Below are 19,885 nucleotides of genomic sequence, written 5' to 3'. Positions count from 1 at the left end.
ATTTAAAAGACGAGTAGATGCGGCACTTAGGGACATGGTTTAGTGGGTGGTGGTGTTGGGTCGATGGTTGGACTCGATGATCTTAGAGGTCTTTTTCAACCTCAATGATTCTATGATTCTGTGATTCTATGGAGGAATGATTTGAGGATTCAAACTCCTAAGCTAATCAACTGTGCTGGCAAACTAACCAAGTAACATTACATTGACAAACTCTCATTCTCCTCAGAGGGAAAGTTTGTGGTGCCCTTACACATCAGCTTCTTGTGGACTGTGTGGAGATAACACCCCCTCTATGTTTCTCAGGTGCCGCCTCCACCGGTGTCTTGCAGGGTCTCTTGGGACTGAACTGTTAGGAGACATAAGGGAATTCCTAGTGACTCCTTAGTCTTTCACCCACAAGCTCACAATGTGCTGTTGACCCAGATCTGTAGCATCTGATGAGAGTGTCCTGTGTAAAATGGACTGTGCCATTAGGAAATAGGTCTTTGTTCAAGCACCCATATCATATGAACTGCCAAAACTTTGGTTGTTTGGGTGTCCATTTAAGAGAGCAGTGAATAGGTCATGGATACAGCTCTGTTCTTTCCACTTTCAATATTCCCCTGTGAATATTCTGCATATCTTAATGATCATTATTATAGTTCCTTTTTCCTTATAAACGTTTCTCTTCTGTCATCTCCTCTCAGAATTTCAGTCATACTGCGTGTTAATGCTTTGTTCAGAGGGCACTGTGTTTACAGAGCGGGGCAGGAACAGTCTCTTTCTGGATGGCATTGGAATGACTGCACGTAACATTAGTGTGGTCCTTTCCTAGCACCTTGTGCCACAACTGACAAATGCAGAGCAAAGAAGTTAAATAGTGCCTGATGAAGAGTCAAGAGAAACCCAGCTTGAAAGAGTAAGTTTCTAAGAATGAAAGAGGTCACATTCACCCTGTGGTGTAAATCCGTAAGGCTTCAGTAAAATTATGCTTAAAATCAGCTTGGGCCAGGGACTGTAGCGTGGCAGAGCAATGCTTAGGACCTTGTAAATCTCTACAAAAAGTGTAAAAACTAATTGTGCTGAAACAGTTCAGTGATAAGCAAATGGTGTCCTTTCAAAACCTCTTCACCAAGTTTCTTCCTGTAGAGACAATTAGAGTTTGTTCTCGTTTCCTATTTATCATGACTAACCACTATGCTCAGCTGTTCCTTTTTATTCTCCTCCTTTGTGTTTTGCTGTCCTGAAGCCAAATCTGAATGGATTTCAATGGCTCTCTTGTGCTTTTTGACTTGGTATCAGGCAGTCTGACACCATAAGAAAACTATTTTCCAAATCCTAGCCATACAATGCATGAGTTCTTTAACAGAAGAAATAACAGTTCAGCTGAATAATGGGTGCAAGGTGTGGTGTCTGAAAGCGTAAAACCTCTGAAACTTTCCCCTCCAGTTCCCTTTCTGTAGCTCCCATCAAAACTCAGTTTTTCACTGCAGTAAACATTTTGGGTATAGAGACTATACGTGACAGCTGGAAGGGCCCAGGTTTTCAATGCTGGGTTCATCTAATCTATTCTGTATTAGAAAAGTAGGGGACAGTGCTGTTTCTTGAAAGGAGCAAAAAGGTGATGGGCGCTCCTTGTGAGGTGACTGTATTTTTCTGCTGACTTGCAACCAAAGTTCTTTGGCAGCCTCACCCCGGTAAAGCCTTCGTACCTGTCAGCTCCCTCCTTATCACCAATGCAATACCAGCTGCATCCCGCTTCTCGGGCAGAGCAGTATATGTTGTCCAGGCCCATTCTGAGACTGAGCCCGGTAAGGTGCCACCTTTCCCCAGGACTTAAAATTTGCTGTGGTAAAAATGAGACGATTTAAAATTCACTTCTTTCTCAGATTTGTCCCTTGTGGACGTTACGAGTTTGTGTGTGTTGCCATCTGGGGGATAAGGACTTGGGACATCCTTGTTGACTCCTCTCTCTCTTCCTCTCTCTTTTTCTCTTCATTTCAGAGTGCCTGCTGGGGTGCGTGCGGAAGAATGGCTGCGGCAGAACCTCTGACCGCTTTCTCCCGATGGTACCTCTATGCTATTCACGGCTATTTCTGTGAGGTGATGTTCACAGCTGCTTGGGAGTTTGTGGTCAACTTTAACTGGAAGTTCCCAGGTGTTACCAGTGTGTGGGCGCTCTTCATCTATGGCACCTCCATCCTCATTGTGGAGAAGATGTATCTGTATCTCAAAGACAAGTGTAACATTTTAGTGCGCTGCTTCATTTACACACTTTGGACATACCTCTGGGAGTTTACCACCGGCCTCATCCTGCGCCAGTTCAATGCCTGCCCATGGGACTATTCCCAGTTTGATTTTGACTTCATGGGCCTGATCACCCTAGAGTATGCCATCCCATGGTTTTGTGCTGCTTTCATCATGGAGCAGCTGGTGATCAGAAACACCCTGCGCTTACGATTTGATGAGACTGCTGAGCCAGGGGCCCCCACTGTCCCCGTTGCCTTGGCCAACGGCCATGTGAAGACTGATTGAGCAGTGACTCAGAACCACACTTAGCAATCTGAGAGAGCCCAGACCTCTACCACGGACTGTCAGCTCTGGCTCTGAGGTACTGCTCCTTGCTGTATGATAAGATTCATAAACCCCATTTTTCTAATGGGGGTGTGCATGGGATATACCAGAAAAAAATGGAACCAATAGATTTTCTATGGATTTTACTCTTTGGGCTCCAAGGACCAATATCAGTTACCTGTTAGTTAGGTCATTTCTGATTTTAACTTATTACAGATGAAAGCAGTCCTTTTGCTTACTCTTTTATGTGGAGAAAGAAGAAAAAGAAATGCTACGGTGGAAATGCATACAAAAAGAAAAAAACCTAATTAGCGGATGGGCATGGACATGCCAGCTAAGTTAGTGATTGGCTTACTCCATTAGGCAATATTCAGGTGCTTGCTTGCAACCAATACCTCCCGTGGGACCTGAGATGCTGCAGGAACAAGGAGAATCCATCTGCTGTTGAGAAGAACCTAAGACTCACAGTCTGCTGGGGAGGTAGATGGTGTTCCCCTCGCGAGGTCCCATTGGCCTCTCCCCAGGTTCTTTGTTGCACCAGGAAATAATCTGGTGCTGGACATCTTGCTGAATTTATACAGATCTTGTACTTTTTGAAATCTCAGTCCTGATACTCACTAGAAATTTTTTTTTTTTTTTTAATAAAGGCCTTTTTTGCCGAGTGAATTTTACCATAATCTGTGCAATCTGAATCTTGGCAAAAGGCGCAAGAAATAGCGTAAGTCTTCCCATCTCCTCTGTCCCCTCAAAGCAGACCTTACCTGAAGGACTGCTGCAGATTCCAGCTCCAGTAAACCTCGTAGAGACTATACAGGCCACAAGAGTTTTCTGCCTTTCATCCCAGGGATTCCTGTGTTTCTGGTGGTGTTGACGACTTAGTCTGGCTGCAACCCATTGTATTTGAAGGTCAAAATCTTCATGTGGCTAATGTGGTATCCAGGATTCGGCCCTCTGGCACTGACTCTCACCTTCCTTCAGCACTGACAGGTCTTGGCTCATTCCTGCCCAGTGTTCTCCTCAGTGTATCAAGAGGATTTGCTTTTTCTTCCCAAATTCTGCTTTAAATAACCACAGCCATATTGTCATGACAATAATTGGAGGCAGCAAGAGATATGCCATGCTGCCTGATAGATTATTTAAAAAAAACACAAAAGCAAAAAATCCCTTTCTGAAGAGCACTTCTTCATGCTCTGCCTCAGTGAGGCTTCGAGTTAGGGTACAAGAGCAGCAGTAGAGAGGTGGAGCAGGAGGGAGTGCTGTGGCTCCATTGTAGAACTACCTGCACTGGGGACAGTTTGAAATTTAAACTACCGGGGACATTCAAGGAGTATAGGGAAAGTTGTCGTGCAGGGAAAGTGCTTGATAGTGGCAGCCACAGGTTCATAATTCGTTCTGGCAAGTCTTGGCTTTTGAAGTTAGCAACAAACATGGAGCTTCCAGCTGTCAGATGTATCTCACTCCTAACTGGTTTATGGGGGAGGTTTGCTGTAGTTGCCCCGTAGGGCCAGATTAATTTTATGTGTTCTTCCACCATAGTCAACAGACCTGCACCAGGGATCAGTTTGGCTTGAAATGCAAACGTGTTGGTGTGGTTGTGGGATTCCACTCTCGTATTGGAAATGGCCAGGCTATTTCTGTGTGGGTCCCCTGTCTCTGGTAGAGAGTGCTCAGCTGTGAACCTGCTCCTTGCCCTGGGGTGTCCGTTCCTGAGGGGAAAAGCACTCCTGGCCCTGTGAGGTGAATTGCTTGTTGGTTCTGCTCTTATGGAGGCAGTGTTAATCCTTTTTGTATCACACAGAGTGCAATTATTTTATTCCTCCCCTCCTCCTTCTCACATGGCATCCGTTGCTGGCAATGGACGCATGAAAAAACAGGCAGCAAGGAGTTAATCAAATCTGCCCTGGGGTATGCAATGTCTCCTGAAGCACCCAGAATACTTAGGTGGGTATTTAGAGTTCCCTTTTTATAGTTCATTAAATTAAAAGAGAACAAACACTGAACAGATTTTTTTTTTTTTTCCATGCTGTGATGCCAGTATTATGAAATCAGAGGAACAAGTATGTAGTTTTTCAGCCTTGATGGTCTCGGGCATGTAGACCCTGGCAAAACAGTCATCTGACACTACATGGGGATAAAAAAGAGGTGAGATTTGTACGTGGGATAATGTAGATGAGCTCTACTGGACCAGAACAAGAATTGCAAGGTGCAGGTGAGAGTTAGGATCTCCCCATTTTGGCCCTGGTTCTGTCAGGGTCATTAAACGCTGTGTCTAAAGCTGGCTTGTCCTCTCGCAGCGTAGCTTAAGTGTGGTGTTGTGCTGCCTCCTACACCACCCCTGCATCATCTGAAACCCTCAGCTTCATAGAAACATCCTTAGGATCCCTGCCTTCTCCTTAGCTGTTACAAAACTCTTTAAAAAGGTTAAAAGGAGTTAGCAACACGGTTTGGTGGGACCATGGGGGAGGAGTGGCTGTTCACAGAGCTAACCTGGTGGACAGAGTCATATGTCTTGACTTCAGAAGCTCCCCACTAAATTACACTGGTTTTGCTCAGTGATGTAATATTTAGATGCTCAAACTACGGAGGGGTTTCCCAGCAGCATCTAGTATCTTAATCCATTATCCTTATTGCCTGTGCCATTGTAACAGCTATTGTAGTCTGCTTTCCACTGATGTCTGACAATACCACCCAGCTATTGCATCCTCAGAGAGTGGTAATTTACACTCAGAAGTGCACTTTACTTGCAGCTTGCACACCAGAAACAGAAAGGGACCTGGCAAATTCTTAAATAAATTAAAATAATTATACATAATACCATGTACCTAATGCAGCAGGATTAGCCAGACTTGTCCTTTCTGAGCAACATGGCTACAGTCAGAGCTTTGTCTTTTCTGCAAAATCTCCCTTTTTAATACATGTGATGCTTCTTACAACGTCTTACAGAAGTGCCCAGAGCACGTTACCGGGGTCTCAGTGGCAGCTCAGCAAGAGCTCGGGAGCTGGACTGAAGTTGTAGAGACATTTACATTAAGAAGAAAAAAAACGCACAAGGCCTAACATTTGTTTGTACGTGTATCTTCCTCAGTAGATTAAAGTTGCCTGTTTTTGAGTTCACCAGCAATAAAAAAAACCTTGTGATTTATCTACCTTGTCCTAACTGCAGCAAGGAGAGAGCGGCCCATCGCTGCTTTTCTTTTCCAGAGGGTGGTGGGTGGTGGGATATGGGCTCCAATTACCCCGAGGTTCCAGTTTTGCCTCCCTTCTCTTGCTTGTCTCTTGTATGGTCCACCCTAAAGGATCTCAAACTACATGATGAAACACAGAGTCTGGTGTCCTGCGCACAAGAGGCAGTTCAAGCATTACTGTGATGTCTGTTCCTACTCCAGAGATCTTGCCAGAGGGAAATGGTTGATTTACAGCAGGACCAGACCTGGCCTTTTGATTTTTGGTGTTATAATTGGGAGAAATGTGTACATATGTACCACGTACTATTGCGCCTTTGGTCTGAGTGCATTTTGTAATTAAAGCAGAATAACCCAATCAAGGTTTTGCTTGACTAGTCCTGTGACTATAAAAGGTAAAAAAAGACTGCAGGGCTCTAACTGCTTTGAGAATTGGGAAGCTGGTGACCAACGTTTTCCCAAGTTCAATAGCATTGTGCTGCTGCTGACTGGTTTTCTGAAACATGCACAGAAAGAAAGGGGACTTCTTCGTTCACAGGAACTTGTGCCCTTTCTGTACTAGGAATAAAACATGAGCCACCACTAAGATGTGAACTGAAACCAAACGTTTTTCTATTTTTGTTTATCCTGGGCCCTGAATACTTGCAATATGCCCTGTATTCAAGGGGGAGGATTGCAGACCCGAGTTCTTTACTTCAGTTCTTCTGCCTGCAGACAGCAGCTGAACCACCTGAGAAGGAAACTACTCTCTTCCCCTTCCTTCTTGCACATCAGCAGCTACCAAATGCTTCTGCAATCCATCCCATTGTAGAAGGAAATCTCTCTTCTGCTAAACCAGAACCTGTTCCCACCGTGCGTCCCCTCACTGAGCTGATTTGGCACCTAATGACCTCACAGAGCTGGTGAGACCCCAGGAGCGTTGTCCTTGTTTGGTAAATTGCCTCCACTTGCATCTGTCCTTCCCTTACTCCCCTTGGAGTGTCCTGAGCCAGCCTCTGGAGAAGGGACCTTCCCTTCCTTCCACCTCCCGCCCCAGGGAATGGAGCAAGCTTGGCTGCTGTCTGGGGGCCTTGGTGCCACTCAAGGTTTTAAGCTAACAGAGGTCGGTCTCCACTTGGGCAGGGGAATTTTGATTTTTAGAGCTGTAAGCTCTTGGACTTCAGGCTCTTTACTAGCAAGTCATCCACGGGCATGATCAGGGGGATGGAACACCTCTCCTATGAAGAAAGGCTGAGAGAGTTGGGGTTGTTCAGCCTAGAGAAGAGAAGGCTTCGGGGAGACCTTCTTGCAGCCTATCAGTACTTTAAGGGGGCTTATAAAAAAGATGGTGGCAAACTTTTTAGCAGGGCTTGTTGCGACAGGACAAGGGGGAATGGCTTTAAACTAAAGGGGGGTAGATTTAGGCTAGATATAAGGAAGAAATTTTTTACGCTGGGGGTGGTGAAACACTGGCACAGGTTGCCCAGAGAAGTGGTGGATGCCCCATCCCTGGAAACATTCAAGGTCAGGTTGGACGGGGCTCTGAGCAACCTGATCTAGTTGAAGATGTCCCTGTCCACGGCAGGGGGGTTGGACTAGATGACCTGTAGAGGTCCCTTCCAACCCAAACTATTCTATGATTCTATGATAGTGAATTTGTACCACGTGGAATGGCATATTTCTTCTAGGATGGCAAGGGTTTGCTCCATCAAGGGTTTGGCCACTGGGTTCACTGCTTTGAGAACAAGAGGGAAGTTACCAAAGCAGGTGGTGCCCCCAGTACCTGCTCTGCTTTTGGCCCCTGGGCAGCTTGCACAGATGCCAAAAGAAAAAGTGCTCTCTTGACAGAAGTCGTAGGGAGGGGCATGCACTGGTTAGTTTGTGTCCAAAGGCACCACTGCTTCAAATACAAAGCTGCGCTTTCCCTCTGAGATCTTTACTACCTGCAGAAATGCAAAAGGTGTCTGCTTGCCCCAAAGTATATGAACTTACTCTGAAGTAGAAGGGATGTGGAAAATCTCTAGTCCTCTTTCTCTCTAGGTGATTCCTGACTTATATCTTTGTGGAAAAATACATCACCTAGAGATATGCAAGCTAGTGCTCATTAAGCCAGTATAGGTACTAAAAGCCATACAGTGCTGTGCTCCATCCTGCTAAGTTAATCATGCCGAGAAGCAGAATACCTTGGCCCACAGAGCATGCTGCCTCGTGGCTATACCACTTCCAGCACCTGAATTAGTACAAACGCCTACTCAGGAATGTATTTTGCCTTACAAAATTACTCTTAATTCCATGGGTTCCAGTGGAAATGTTTGTCAGGCTAAAGAGGGAGAAAGACTGAGATACTATATAAGCTTCATCGCTGCTTATGATCTCACTTGAGAGCATTTTAAAGTTTCAGCTACTTAACTGAGACCCTAGAGACCAGATGTAGAAGGTGACTTGTCACAGCCTTGGAGCAGGTCACTAGCATCATGCAGCTGCAGACTGCATTGCACGTGGTGCGCTGTGCCGCCCCAGTGCGCAGCCAGGACGAGCTTCCACCGTACAAGGACTGTGATGAGTAGAGGGGATGATACAAGTGCTGCTGGTAACGGTGGCAGAGTGAGGACTGGTGTGACATTACATTCCCAAATCTTCAAGAGCTGGACAGGTTGGAAGCAGCTCTTACGTGTTCTCCGTGTTTGGGACTTCTCACAGGTCTAAAGCAAACCGGCAAGTTTTTTAATCTGAGAGAAGCAGACCATTTCCTCGACTCCTTACTCTGGAGTCTGGGCTGCTCACTCCTTTTGTAGCCACTGGATTTTCTGATGTGAATGGCCTTTATTAGCGTCTCAGAAAATAGCGGTTTTTAAATGGTAATCCCAAATGCTTGACGTCAGTTTGTATTTATGCTTTAGTCAATTTAGGAGCTAAAGACCCTTAAGTATCTGGTGATGCTGTTTGTTTATACTGTTGTGTGGCATGCTGTCCTGCTTTGATGCTATAATGAAGAAGAAAGAGAAGGAAATACAAGCAATTTGCTCTTTAATAAAAATAAGTAAACATACGCAGTTGAGACAATATTTATTAAATATGTGAGTTGAGATACGTATAGTGCTTGTAGATCTCTGGCCTTTCAAACATGGGACACTTTCCAATGCAGAATTTCTCTCTCCTTTGTGGCTACCTATATTGCTACTTCAGTATGGTTCTTTACCTAGTATTTTGGGGATGAGAATAACAGTATTTGCCTTTCTTTTTCGGTTTTCACTAAAGGATCTCTAAGTGCTTTTCACAAACTAGTTAAATAATTCTCACTTCAGGCCTTGAAGTAGGTCAGGATTAACCCCAAATAGCATTGATCAGGAGCTGATGGAAATGTCCTGACAGCTCCCAGAAGGTAATTTCAGACCTGGGAAGGGGAGTTTAACATTCTACCTGTTCACCAAGTTTCCATATTTGAGGAGTGAGTTAATAAAGTTCCAAGAAAGTTGGGGAACTGGGAAGGTGCTACCCAGTTTCCACCATCTGAAGTTGCCCTAGAAATGGTTTTGTACATCGTCACATCGTTTCGTCTGCCCAAGTCAAAGCCAGCATGTGAAGGGACTGTCAGAGCTGATAGGCAGCACAGTTCTATCTTGTACAAAATAGGACTGATTTCCCTCTGTTCGCTACATAATCCCATCTCCATCAGTAGAGTACTTTTGGGTAAATATTACTAGGGCCAACAAGCCATGTTAGAGGCTAAACTGAGGTGACCATCTGCTCTATCAGCTCATGTTGTTGCAGTTACTGCAGAGCTTATCTACGTTGCTGCTTTTGTTGTCAGACCACTCATCTGATGCCACAGCTCTTCCTATTGCTCCTATTTCTCCATCGGTTTCTTTGGCAACCTGTCCCTTTCCATGCCTTACCTCCACTGCCAGTCTATGCTGCAATCACAGGTACCCTAAGCCTCCTGTCTGAACCCCACCTTTGGCAATTTAACGCAAGTGGGCTGATTGTTGGTGAGCTGTAGCTTCCATTAAAGCCTGCAACAGCTGCAGTTGTCAGTGCTTTGGAAGCTCAGGGCAGAAGACATTTTACACACTTGCCTTCAGGCACAAGTATAGCAGCAAGTTTGCAATTATTGTTCAGTGCCTTTGCTATAACGTCCACACAATGGTACGTAATAGGCTTTCAGGGCTAAATTTAGCAAAAAGCTTCTCCGGTCAATCTCTTTGAGTTTCAATGTATATGGAATAACACATAATTTCAACTGATCCTTCATATAAATGCATATACACATAGCGAGTGTGTGTGTTTAGATGCATAAACATAGCTGATGGCCTCCATGCTGCACCACTGATTGCATCGTAACTTCTACTGGCAAAGAAGAGCCGTCACCTGCTTAGCTGCCAACAGCAATCTGGGCCCACTCACTGCCACTTTCCTGAGCGTATGAGATCCTGAGAAGATCCAAAATGAAGCTCCACATACACATGAAGCAGGTTAAGATCTGAGTTGACAGCTCTCGACCTTGCAAGCTGTGTGTCTGCGTGCTTTGGTACGTGGGAGGGCCTCAGTTTGATCTGGCAGCGGGTTAAAGCCTCTACTGATGAGTGCTCATCTTAGAGAGGGGGGTTAGGCCCATATATTTTAAAACGTGTTTTACATAAGGTTTTTAAATCAGATCGATATATTAATATATTAATAACAAATGGGGGAGGCAGAGACATCTTTGACCTTCTCTTCTGCTCTTCCTTGTTTGCCTGGCCTTTATGTCTTACCACCTCGTCCCCATCCCCTGAGGTCTCCCTGCAGGGCTAGTGCTGGTGTCCCGTATGCCTGTTTCCCGTTACTCATCCCGTACAGATGATGTTTTCTTCAGCTGACCTGCTACAACATACCCTTCTCCCCATGCCAGTCTGTCTTGCCAGCGCTACAAAACCCAGCAAATTAAATCATCTGCCCATCTATTTCACATATTTATGAGTGAGATACTAATCCCTGCATAGTGAAAGGGTCGTATGTACAAAAGGGGAAATGAGGACACCAGCATTAAAGGGAGAAATGGAGGAAGGGGAGACTAAGAGCAAGGGCACGGCAGATTTCAAGGAGGCAAGTTTACAGTGTTGAAAAAAAATGCAGAAAACTGAAACAACAGCAGATCAGAGTATCACTGACAAGCCACATCGACGCTCTTTCCTTGGTAGTTCTGCATTTAAGCTCTCACTTTTTCCTGCTCCCTGCACCTATGTCTTCAGAGCAGAGACCAAGTCCTCCAACTGGCTCAAAAAAATGTATAAAGAAATCAAAAAAACAGCAGACACCCCTTTTCTCTGTGCCTTCTGTGATAACAGACACCTCTCCTTCCCTTTCACCCCAGTGGGAAAGCTGATCTGTCAGACTGATCCATTTGCAAAGGCAGCCCTCCCAGGCCTCCTCGCCGAATGCTCCATCTGATCTTCTGCCCCTGTGCAAGCAGGAAAGCTCTTTCCGGCTTCCCCAGCACAGCTCACGCGCTGTGCAGGTCCCAGCGGGCAAAGGATTTGCATGTGATGCCATTACAGCGACCTCCCGAAACTCGGCTCCATTTCCCATCTGTTGTGTGCTATTACTTTCCCAGGACACAAGAGCAGATGAAATGTCTGTTGGATGCCACAGAAACCTCTCAGGCTGCAGCCGTGGTAAAATAACCCTCCTTAAAGCAATACAAAGAGATCCTTTTGTGTGCAAGAGCTCCTTTCAGACTGGGTTGGGGTTTTTTATTGCCCTTTAAAGGATTCTGCAATGAGTGACCTGGAGATTTAACAGTTGCGTCCCCGTCATATTTTAACACAATGCAGACAGCAGATGCTTCAAGAAGATTATATTTCTTCATGTACATTGGGTCTCCAGGGAGATTACACATTTGGGGTCAAGGGCTTTAGGGGGCTGGCTGTACAGCCTTGCAGGAGGATTGTTCTGTTTCCAGCAAAAAATACCTGTAAAGCACAGGGCGTTCTGCCAAGCCTTCTATAGGCATTCAGCAGGAAATGCTGCTCCCAAGAGACATTTTACCTACGGGTCTGTCAGGGATAGCTTTTATTATAATAATGGCAGGTGGTGCTAACACCCCGAGTGCTGCAACACGGTGCAGCTTGAGTATCAGGGCTGAGCCTGAGCAGTGGAGCAGCGCTTACTCAGTGGACTGCAAAAAGGTTATTCATGTGATAAAAAAACCCCCAGTGCTGCAACACGGTGCAGCTTGAGTATCAGGGCTGAGCCTGAGCAGTGGAGCAGCGCTTACTCAGTGGACTGCAAAAAGGTTATTCATGTAGAGGAAAACTGTCTGCCTCTGTAAAGGCAGGCAGAAATGGGCACTTTGTAACAGTATGGTGTTTTTGAAATGCAGATATCTTGGCCAAGGCAATCATCAGCTGGCCAGCACAGAAGATCTTCCAAGAGGGAGAATTAATTCCAAAGATGCAACAAAAGCCCTCACGGGGTCCCCACTGTACACACTGACAAGTCAGAGATTATCTAAGTTTTAAAGAGGTTTTACAAAGAAGTTGCCTCCTCCTACCCCAATCCTGTACGACTGTTAATTTATCTGCTTTGGATATTGAACGATTATGACTGAGCGAGCCTTGCTAGGATGGGAATTTCCAATTCCACAAGACTTAGGAATCCAAACCTTAACACCAGCCCCGCTAAAATCCAGTCCTGAGAACATCAGTAACTATATTCAAGTACAGCTACAGGCACTCTAGGGTGCCAGCACACAGCCGCGGTGCCACGGTGCTCAGACGCCACTGGAGCCCCCTCGAGCACCAGCCTGGCCCACTGCAGGCGGGTGGGTGCTCTCTCAGGCTCCAGCTGGTGGTGAAGCTGGACTATCCCAACAGGGAGTGCCTGTGCAGCCCAGCTGCTTGCAAGGCAAAAGCATACACCAGGACAGACACGGGCCTTCCCACGCCAGTTCCTGAAAAAAAGGAAAAGGTAGCGTCCTTGGTCCGGACTAATTTCTCAGTTTTTCTGTGTCTCATGCAGTCACTCATACCTCACAGGCTCAGTGTAAAATGCTAATAAATCACAAAGGGAATGTTTTATGCTTGCTGGATGCTGAAATAAGTATCAACACTAGATGAGAACCAAGGGGAACACGGACCTCAGTTATACTAAATTCTACCTCAGACAAAGCTGCTTCTAATTTCCATGAGTGTTTTCCTAAGGAAGGAGCAAACATCAACCAAGGAAACTAGGATTTACCTCAAGTGCTGAAATCTGCGTAAGAGAAAGGAGCAGGTGCCCTCCAAAGCCTGCACAGCCATATAGGGCATCAGTTTGGCTTCGCACTGCAGCTGGCCTTCAAACATGAACTGCCCCACCATGTTCTCCCCACCCTCATGCATTGAGTTTAATGGTGCCAGAAATGGTAAATGTCAGGAAGCGTTTGTGCGGTGGAACGTAGAAACTATGGTTAGATAAAGCAGTGATCACAAGAGAGGCTGCATATATACTAAAGAGCCCTTAAATAGATGTCACAAATAGCCCTGATTTCTCTCTTTACCCTGCAAACAGCTGCCATATGCTATAGTCCCCTTGTAGGAGAGTAAATTTAGCAATGAAAAAAGGATGGTTCAGGATGCCTGTCAGGATGTGCTTTCCCAGCACCTAGCCCACCCCCTTGCTAGGGATCCGCAGCACTGCAGTAGCCAGCCTTGAAGGACCAGGGGGTCAGGACATCCCTGTGACATCTCCTAGAGGAACAAGGAGTCTGCGGTAATTCTCTGAGCTCCCCCAGTCAGCAAACCAGACAGAAATGCCACGTTTAGCCATGACATTTGGATCTAGATCTAACCTTTTTTCAGGCTTGGGAGTAAAGGAGTTTCTGAGGGGTATGTCTGGAGCACAGTTATTCAGAAGCAACGCGATAATAAATTTCGTTTTACTCAAGTCATCAGTCCTCCTGCCTTGATGTATATGAACGATGTCTTGCTCTTCTTGGATTCCCTCAATATCCACAATTTTGTGGCTGAAGTGGTGGCAGCAATTTCCTTTTTTCTTCATGTTTTGAACAGGCAGAAGGAGGAATGGAGGCACTGGTAAGCAGGGGAAGTTAGCAGTGGGGAGGAGAGACTGAGGGAATTCATGCCCATCCCAACCTATTTTTTCCATTTCTTTTAAAATATGTAGTTTTGATGTTATGTGTTGACTTTGGTTGTTGACAGACTGCATGAAAAGAGCCAATGTGTTACTCTAGGCATTTTTGGCAGATATGTAGGAAAGCTATCCAGTGAAAATCAGCAGCTAACCCACAACAAAGCTTAATCTCCAGCCAAAAGCTTAATCCAACAGAAACCAAACATCTGCCCTCCTTGGGCACTCTGGGATGGAGACAGAGGTCTTGGCTTCTGGGGTGGCTCCAGAATTGTTCTTCATCTTCTGACTCCTCCCAGATGGCAAAGCAGGGCATGTGCACTCGCTCCGTGGTTTAGGTAAGACTGTGGGGTGGGGTGGCAGATGCCAGGCTCTCAGAATTACAGCTACAAAACCTCAGACTGAACCATACGTAGATCTAGTACAAATAACAGTATCCCTCCCTTGCCCTGTAAAACCTTCTGCTATTTCTGGCCTTTCTCTCTCAGTGTCTCTTTTCATACATAGCAGATTGAGACCATTATCCCTGGAATAAGAGTGTGCACGCTGCTTTTTTTCACTGTATCTCATTCCTGACCTCTGCTGCTTTTTTACTATTCTAGTCCTGGTTATAATAGGAAATTGAAAGCCCAAAGATTTTCTTCACATCTGACATTCATTCATCCTCACAGCTTCTTTTTTTCCCTGTCAGATTAAAGGCAGAGAGAAAGAAACAGCCAAAACTGTGTGTTTATGGTCCATATTTTTAATACCCAAAAATCTGATTCTGTTCTTAGTCTTGCTTTGTGTAACTTTATTCATTTCACTGACCTTATCCTGGATCCTCACCAATGTAAGAAGGAAGTCGGGTGATATATTTAAAGAGTATTTGTTTTAAACATAACATTGAGAGTTAAGACAAACAAGTCTCATGCTCATCTACCCATTTCCCAGCCCCGATGACTTGTCTACATTCCTGATCTTATCATTCAAGCCCAGATATTTGAAAAGTGACCACAGATTTAGAGTGACTCAAGTTTTACCAGTTTGGGACATCTCTATCCTGATTTTCTTCAGATGGCTCTACTTAAAAGTATGGCAGCTGTGCACCCCTGGGGCTGAAAGTATTTCAAGCTGGAAGGCCTAAAATCAAGCCAGATCAAATCAGAGGCTTTTAAAAATCATTCCGCCTTCGCATGTGAGTTGGTGAGTCCCCGCTGAGAGGTGACGGGAACACACAGCTCCCAGTGGAAGCTGAATGAGAGCCAGTTGAATTAAACCTTTGGTACCATAAGGCTGTTGAGTCACACAGCCCAGGATACACCTGTCCCCGCTGATGCCATGACAGCACAGCTATCACGAAAGTCAGTGACGAATGCAGGATGACTCCATCTTCTGTCAGCTCAGAGGCGCCTTTCCTTGTGGTGCACTTTATTTTGTGAGGCTGGGAGTGTTTTCATTTCATGCCCTTTCCCTCTTGGGTGTGAAGACTCCTGAGGTTTGGGAAAATATGCCTTCAATGACTGGAATGGATTGGATTGGATTGTGATGCTTCCTGCAGATTTATAAGCCTATATCCTAAAGACCACTGAAACAAAAGTTCAGTTTTTGGACAATTAATAGGACCCCGGTTCAGCAAAACAGCTAATCATGCATTCAGCTTCTTGCTGTACAAATGTCCTATTTTACTTCAATTAAGTACAGGCTTAATTTGCTGCATGGTTCATTTAATACAATATGCTGTAGTGATTTAAAAAATAGCTACGACTCTGTAAAATCAATTTGTCATGGGTAGTCAATGTAGGGTGAGGATAATGTGATCATAGCTATGGCATCATGCCCAAACAGTGAATGGCAAACATGCTTGCCTGGATACTCTCTATAGTAATTGAGTTTGCAGTAGTGGAGTCCTGGTGTAATATTTGAATATATTACTGCTATGTGTTCATCCCAGTAAAATGGGTAAGAAGCACCATGCTTCAAGGTAAAAAATAATCACCACGGAATTAATTTGATGTCTTCTTTCCTCTGTGGGTAAATTCTTCTATAATTATCCACTAAGAGATCTCTTGCGTCTGTTCGCCAGCACTGCCAAGACACAGGACACTGGGTCTCTGGTTTGATCTTGTTTGAGACTGCAGAGTTCCTTGTAGGTGGTGTGTGAGAGTGAGTAACATTCAACTGCAGGGCCTGAAGATGTCTCATTCTTTCAGGGCCAGGCAGAAAACTGTAAGGCACGAACACTGTGGGAGTAGAGTCCTTCCTCTGCTTTCTCTGCCCAGGTTCGGTGGTTTCTTCTCTCTTCCATGCCACTCAGCCACCTTTGGAAACAGTTCAGCAACATCTGGGGAGGACGGTGAGGACGTCTGGAGCAGTTTCCTTTGTAGTCCCAGCCATAGGGATCTCATTCATAGCTTTAAAAAGAAGTAGAATGAAAAGCATACAAGAGCCAAAGGCCCCAGACTGAAACGATTCATGGAATGAAATGTTCCAGGCTTTGTTTGCTTGCTGGTTTGTGTGTTTGTTGTTTGAAATAAGAGCTATTGGGCTCAGTTCAGCTGCTGGGTTATCACAGCGATTAATCTGTAACATCACAAAGTGAAAACTTCTTTTCCAAAAACCAAGGCACTTTCACTGCCATTACTGATTTGGAACAGGCTCCTTGGGTGGTGAGCTGAACAAAAATAGTCACATTGGGGGTTTTTTTGACACTGTACGTGAATGAGTCTGTCTTTTTTTCAGGGGCACCTCCGTTTCTGGCGACTGCACAGAGATGAGTGTCTGGGATTTACCCTTCTCTGCTGGCGTTGTCCAAGCAAAAAAGCTCATCTCTCGGTAAAGTCCACCGGCTCCCGTTGTCTCTTTTCTCCACAGCAGAACTCTGCAGATGGAGCGAGGGCTGTACCTGAAAGCAACAGATATCCTACCTAGCTGCTAAAACCAGGCACCATCAGTACTAATTTCACGGTGTCTGACTCTGCGTGCGATGGCAAGGGGTACACAGTGCACTTTCTCTACTGGTCGCTGTGAGGTGCTTGGATTTTTCTAGTCTAATTGTAGCTTCACAATAGAGGCTGGCTGCAGGGAAGGATCACAGGGTGACATGCTGGATGCGCACATCCCCAGAGAACTGGGCTGATCAAAGGGGAACCGCTGAACTACTGAGTTTGCTTCCATAGCTGGTCACAGTGAAGCAGATCTGCTTCATAGGACAAAAGTCTAAATATAGCTCAAGTTTCTGAGTAATAGGGTATGTTGCAGATTTTCCATGCTTTAGCAACAAAAAGCTGCAGTGGGGACCTGAGGATTACCTCAGTCAGATATTATCTGCTTTGTGCAATGCTCCTAAAGGCCTACTGCTGTGATATCTGCCATTTCTTGGTCTACCTCAGCATCCCAGGGAAGCTTGCAGGAAATTTTGTGGCGAGAGTGGCAAGGCCTGGTGATCGCTGACATCACTACCGGGACAACCCCAGCAGTAAACAGAAACTCAAGGCAGTAAAAAAGGGGTGCTGGTAGGGCACAGGCAAAAGGCAGGAGGAGCTCAGGTTTGTTTACATAGGGTAAATTGGGTTTAGCATGTGCAGGTAAAGATCTGCTCTGGTTACAACAACTCCACATTGATTATTATGCTGCCGCTCTGCCAGTTCATGGCCGCCTCGTCTAACAGAACCTTAACAGGGAAATATAAGAAGCCCAAAGACTTGAATGACTCCTGCTGTCCCTTTAACCAGAAAAAGCTAAATGAAGTAGGAAGCTGAACTTGGAGGGCAATCTGCTTAGTTGAGTACAGGCTAAAAGTGGAATAATCCCTGAAGTTTCTCATTTTGTTTGCTGTAATTTGGGCAGAAAGCAAATGCAGCTGAATTTTTCAAAGCTGTAATGTGCAGGTGGGTCTGTCCTTCTGCCTGCAATAGCAGTGAAGGTGGCTAGTCTGCTTTTCTGTAAAAAGGGTAGGAGGTACAGATGCTGTCTTTCAAAAACTCTACATTGCTGCTGAATGTTTCTGAAATGGTTTTGGGGATGATGGATAATTCTGAATCCAGTGGCATTTGTGAAGAGGTAGAAAACAGAGAAATGCCTTCTGCCTGCCCTGAGAGAAAAGCAGCTTTTTCCTGGGTGTAAATGCGTGTGGTCAGATAGGTCCTTACTAATACCTGAGAGGGATTCACTATAATTGGTTTTAATCCTTCCTGAGCAGGAGGAAAAAGGTTAATTACCTGGAGAGAAGCATTTATCTGGTCCACAGACTGTTCAGAGGACTCGGGGAATGGGAGAATCACTCAGAATGAGAAGATGGGCTAATTTTTTCCCAGGTCTGTTGTTCTTCATCTGTTTATTATAGCCGATGATAACAGTGCTGTGCTGGTATGGATGGCATGGAAAATAAAGCATTTTTAACCAGGGTGCAGGCCTCTCTGTGAGATCCTTTAAATTCCCTTTTTTGAGATGGGGGAACCTCAAAGGGTTGGAAATAAATTTCTGTCTCCTTTGGGGAGACAGCAACGGAGAGAATACTTCATTGGAGGTTCCTTTGTGTACTGTTATTGAGCAACCTCTTGGGACCTTAATCCCAGGAAAGCATGGGCTGGTCTATAATCGCTTTCCAGTCTCAGGAGCACATGGGTTGTTTTTTTTAAAGAATGTGGTAGGCATCAAATAGATAACCCCAAGGAATAAGAATATATTAGACTAATTAGATGCTAGCCAGCAAGCATAAGGTGGGGAATTGCTCTGAATGTCTGGATTACCCTTGTGAGTCAGAGTTGTTGCTGTGTTCTCATACAGTGAACTTTTTTGAGGAGACACTTTCCTTTCACAGGGGTAGGGGAACACTGCTAATTTTTAGGCAAGAATTGATAGTTGGAAAACAGTAATAAACCTGAGGACTGTAGTCAGTATCAGTGAGCTGATGCTGTGTTAGTAATTAAGTGAATGATCTGAAATGTTCCAGAATGCGAAACTATTATCTGAAGATGCTCACAAAAGGCTGTCTTGGGTTAGAGGAAGAAACTTTTCTGTGGATTCTTTTCCAGAAAGGAAAAATTTTGCCATTATCTTTTCAATTCTGGAGCCTTGCAGAATTACTTAACTGCTGAATATTTATTTGGATAAGAACTAATAAGCATTTCATCCTGTGCCCTTCAAATCAGGCTCTGTCCCTTTTGGCTTGCCCCTTAGCAAGCTAATCACCATTCCCTTTTTTATTGTAATTGGTGTGTTTGATGTTAGAGCACTCTGCTTCTGTAAGACTTCATTTGTTGTTGCTGTTATGCTTCGCTTTCTGTAACAATCTTGCTCCAATGTCACCAGTTTAAAGGACCTTCTTAAATTAATGTGGCGAGGCTCAGTTCTTATAAAGTAATCATCTCTTGGCTTTATTAATCCCTTCTTATTATGAGTTCCAGGGGCAGCTAAAGGCTTAGACTAGAGCAGCACTCTGCTGTGTCAAGTCCGACACATAAGTCTATTGGGCCAGCACTGCTTACTCTGTTTACAGTCTAAATAGGTAAAACCAAAACCAAGAAGGAAAACAGACACCCTATCATTAGGGAACTTGACCAAGGTCACAGAGCAGAGCTGTTTGCAGAGTGCCCTGATTCCCTAGTGACTACTGTCCTAGTCAAACATATGGAAGCTGTGGAGCTGCCTGCCGTGTTGCTGCTTGAGAACGTTGATGGTGACTAGGCTTATGCAAACACTTCTCTGATTACCCTCTGGATATATAATATTAACTTTCTCGAGTTAAACGGAGAAGATGATGCATGATTATTTGCCAGTGGGTTTAAAGGTATATCTGCATATCTGAGAAGTAGAGAGTGGAACAGTCATGACTACACTGAGGAATGAGACACAAAGAACTTGCAGGAGAGGCACCAGGGTATATTGGTTTTGCTCACAAATCTTCTAAACCACCTGGATGATAAAATTTGCTTGCCTTGCTCAACATCCCAAAACAGTTCTCTGATTCAATACAGGTATTCTGTTTTTGTGGAAGATGGGAAGGAAGCCTGTTGGCCTGGAGGTGAAGGGGAAGTCCTGCTGCATTTGTGGGAGGGAAAAAAGTCATTAAGGCAATGTTACTT

The 19,885-nt window shown here is 44.9% G+C and overlaps 1 protein-coding gene across 1 annotated transcript in view; it reads left to right on the top strand.

Annotated features, from left to right (window-relative positions):
• The window catches only part of TMEM229B (transmembrane protein 229B), a 22,838-nt gene extending 19,670 nt beyond the window's left edge, over positions 1 to 3,168 (top strand). Inside the window, exon 2 of the mRNA XM_009279299.1 lies at positions 1,984 to 3,168. Within this exon, the coding sequence (XP_009277574.1) occupies positions 2,011 to 2,514 (504 nt within the window). The 5' untranslated portion in view covers positions 1,984 to 2,010 and the 3' untranslated portion in view covers positions 2,515 to 3,168. The remainder of the gene's footprint in view (positions 1 to 1,983) is intronic.
• The last annotated feature ends 16,717 nt before the right edge of the window (positions 3,169 to 19,885 follow it).

Source organism: Aptenodytes forsteri, unplaced genomic scaffold (genome assembly GCF_000699145.1).
Source record: "Aptenodytes forsteri isolate BGI_AS27 unplaced genomic scaffold, ASM69914v1 Scaffold3, whole genome shotgun sequence".
Taxonomy (NCBI): Eukaryota; Metazoa; Chordata; class Aves; order Sphenisciformes; family Spheniscidae; genus Aptenodytes; species Aptenodytes forsteri.
Note: the sequence above shows the minus strand (reverse complement) of the source record. Positions and strands in the feature narration are given on the sequence as shown.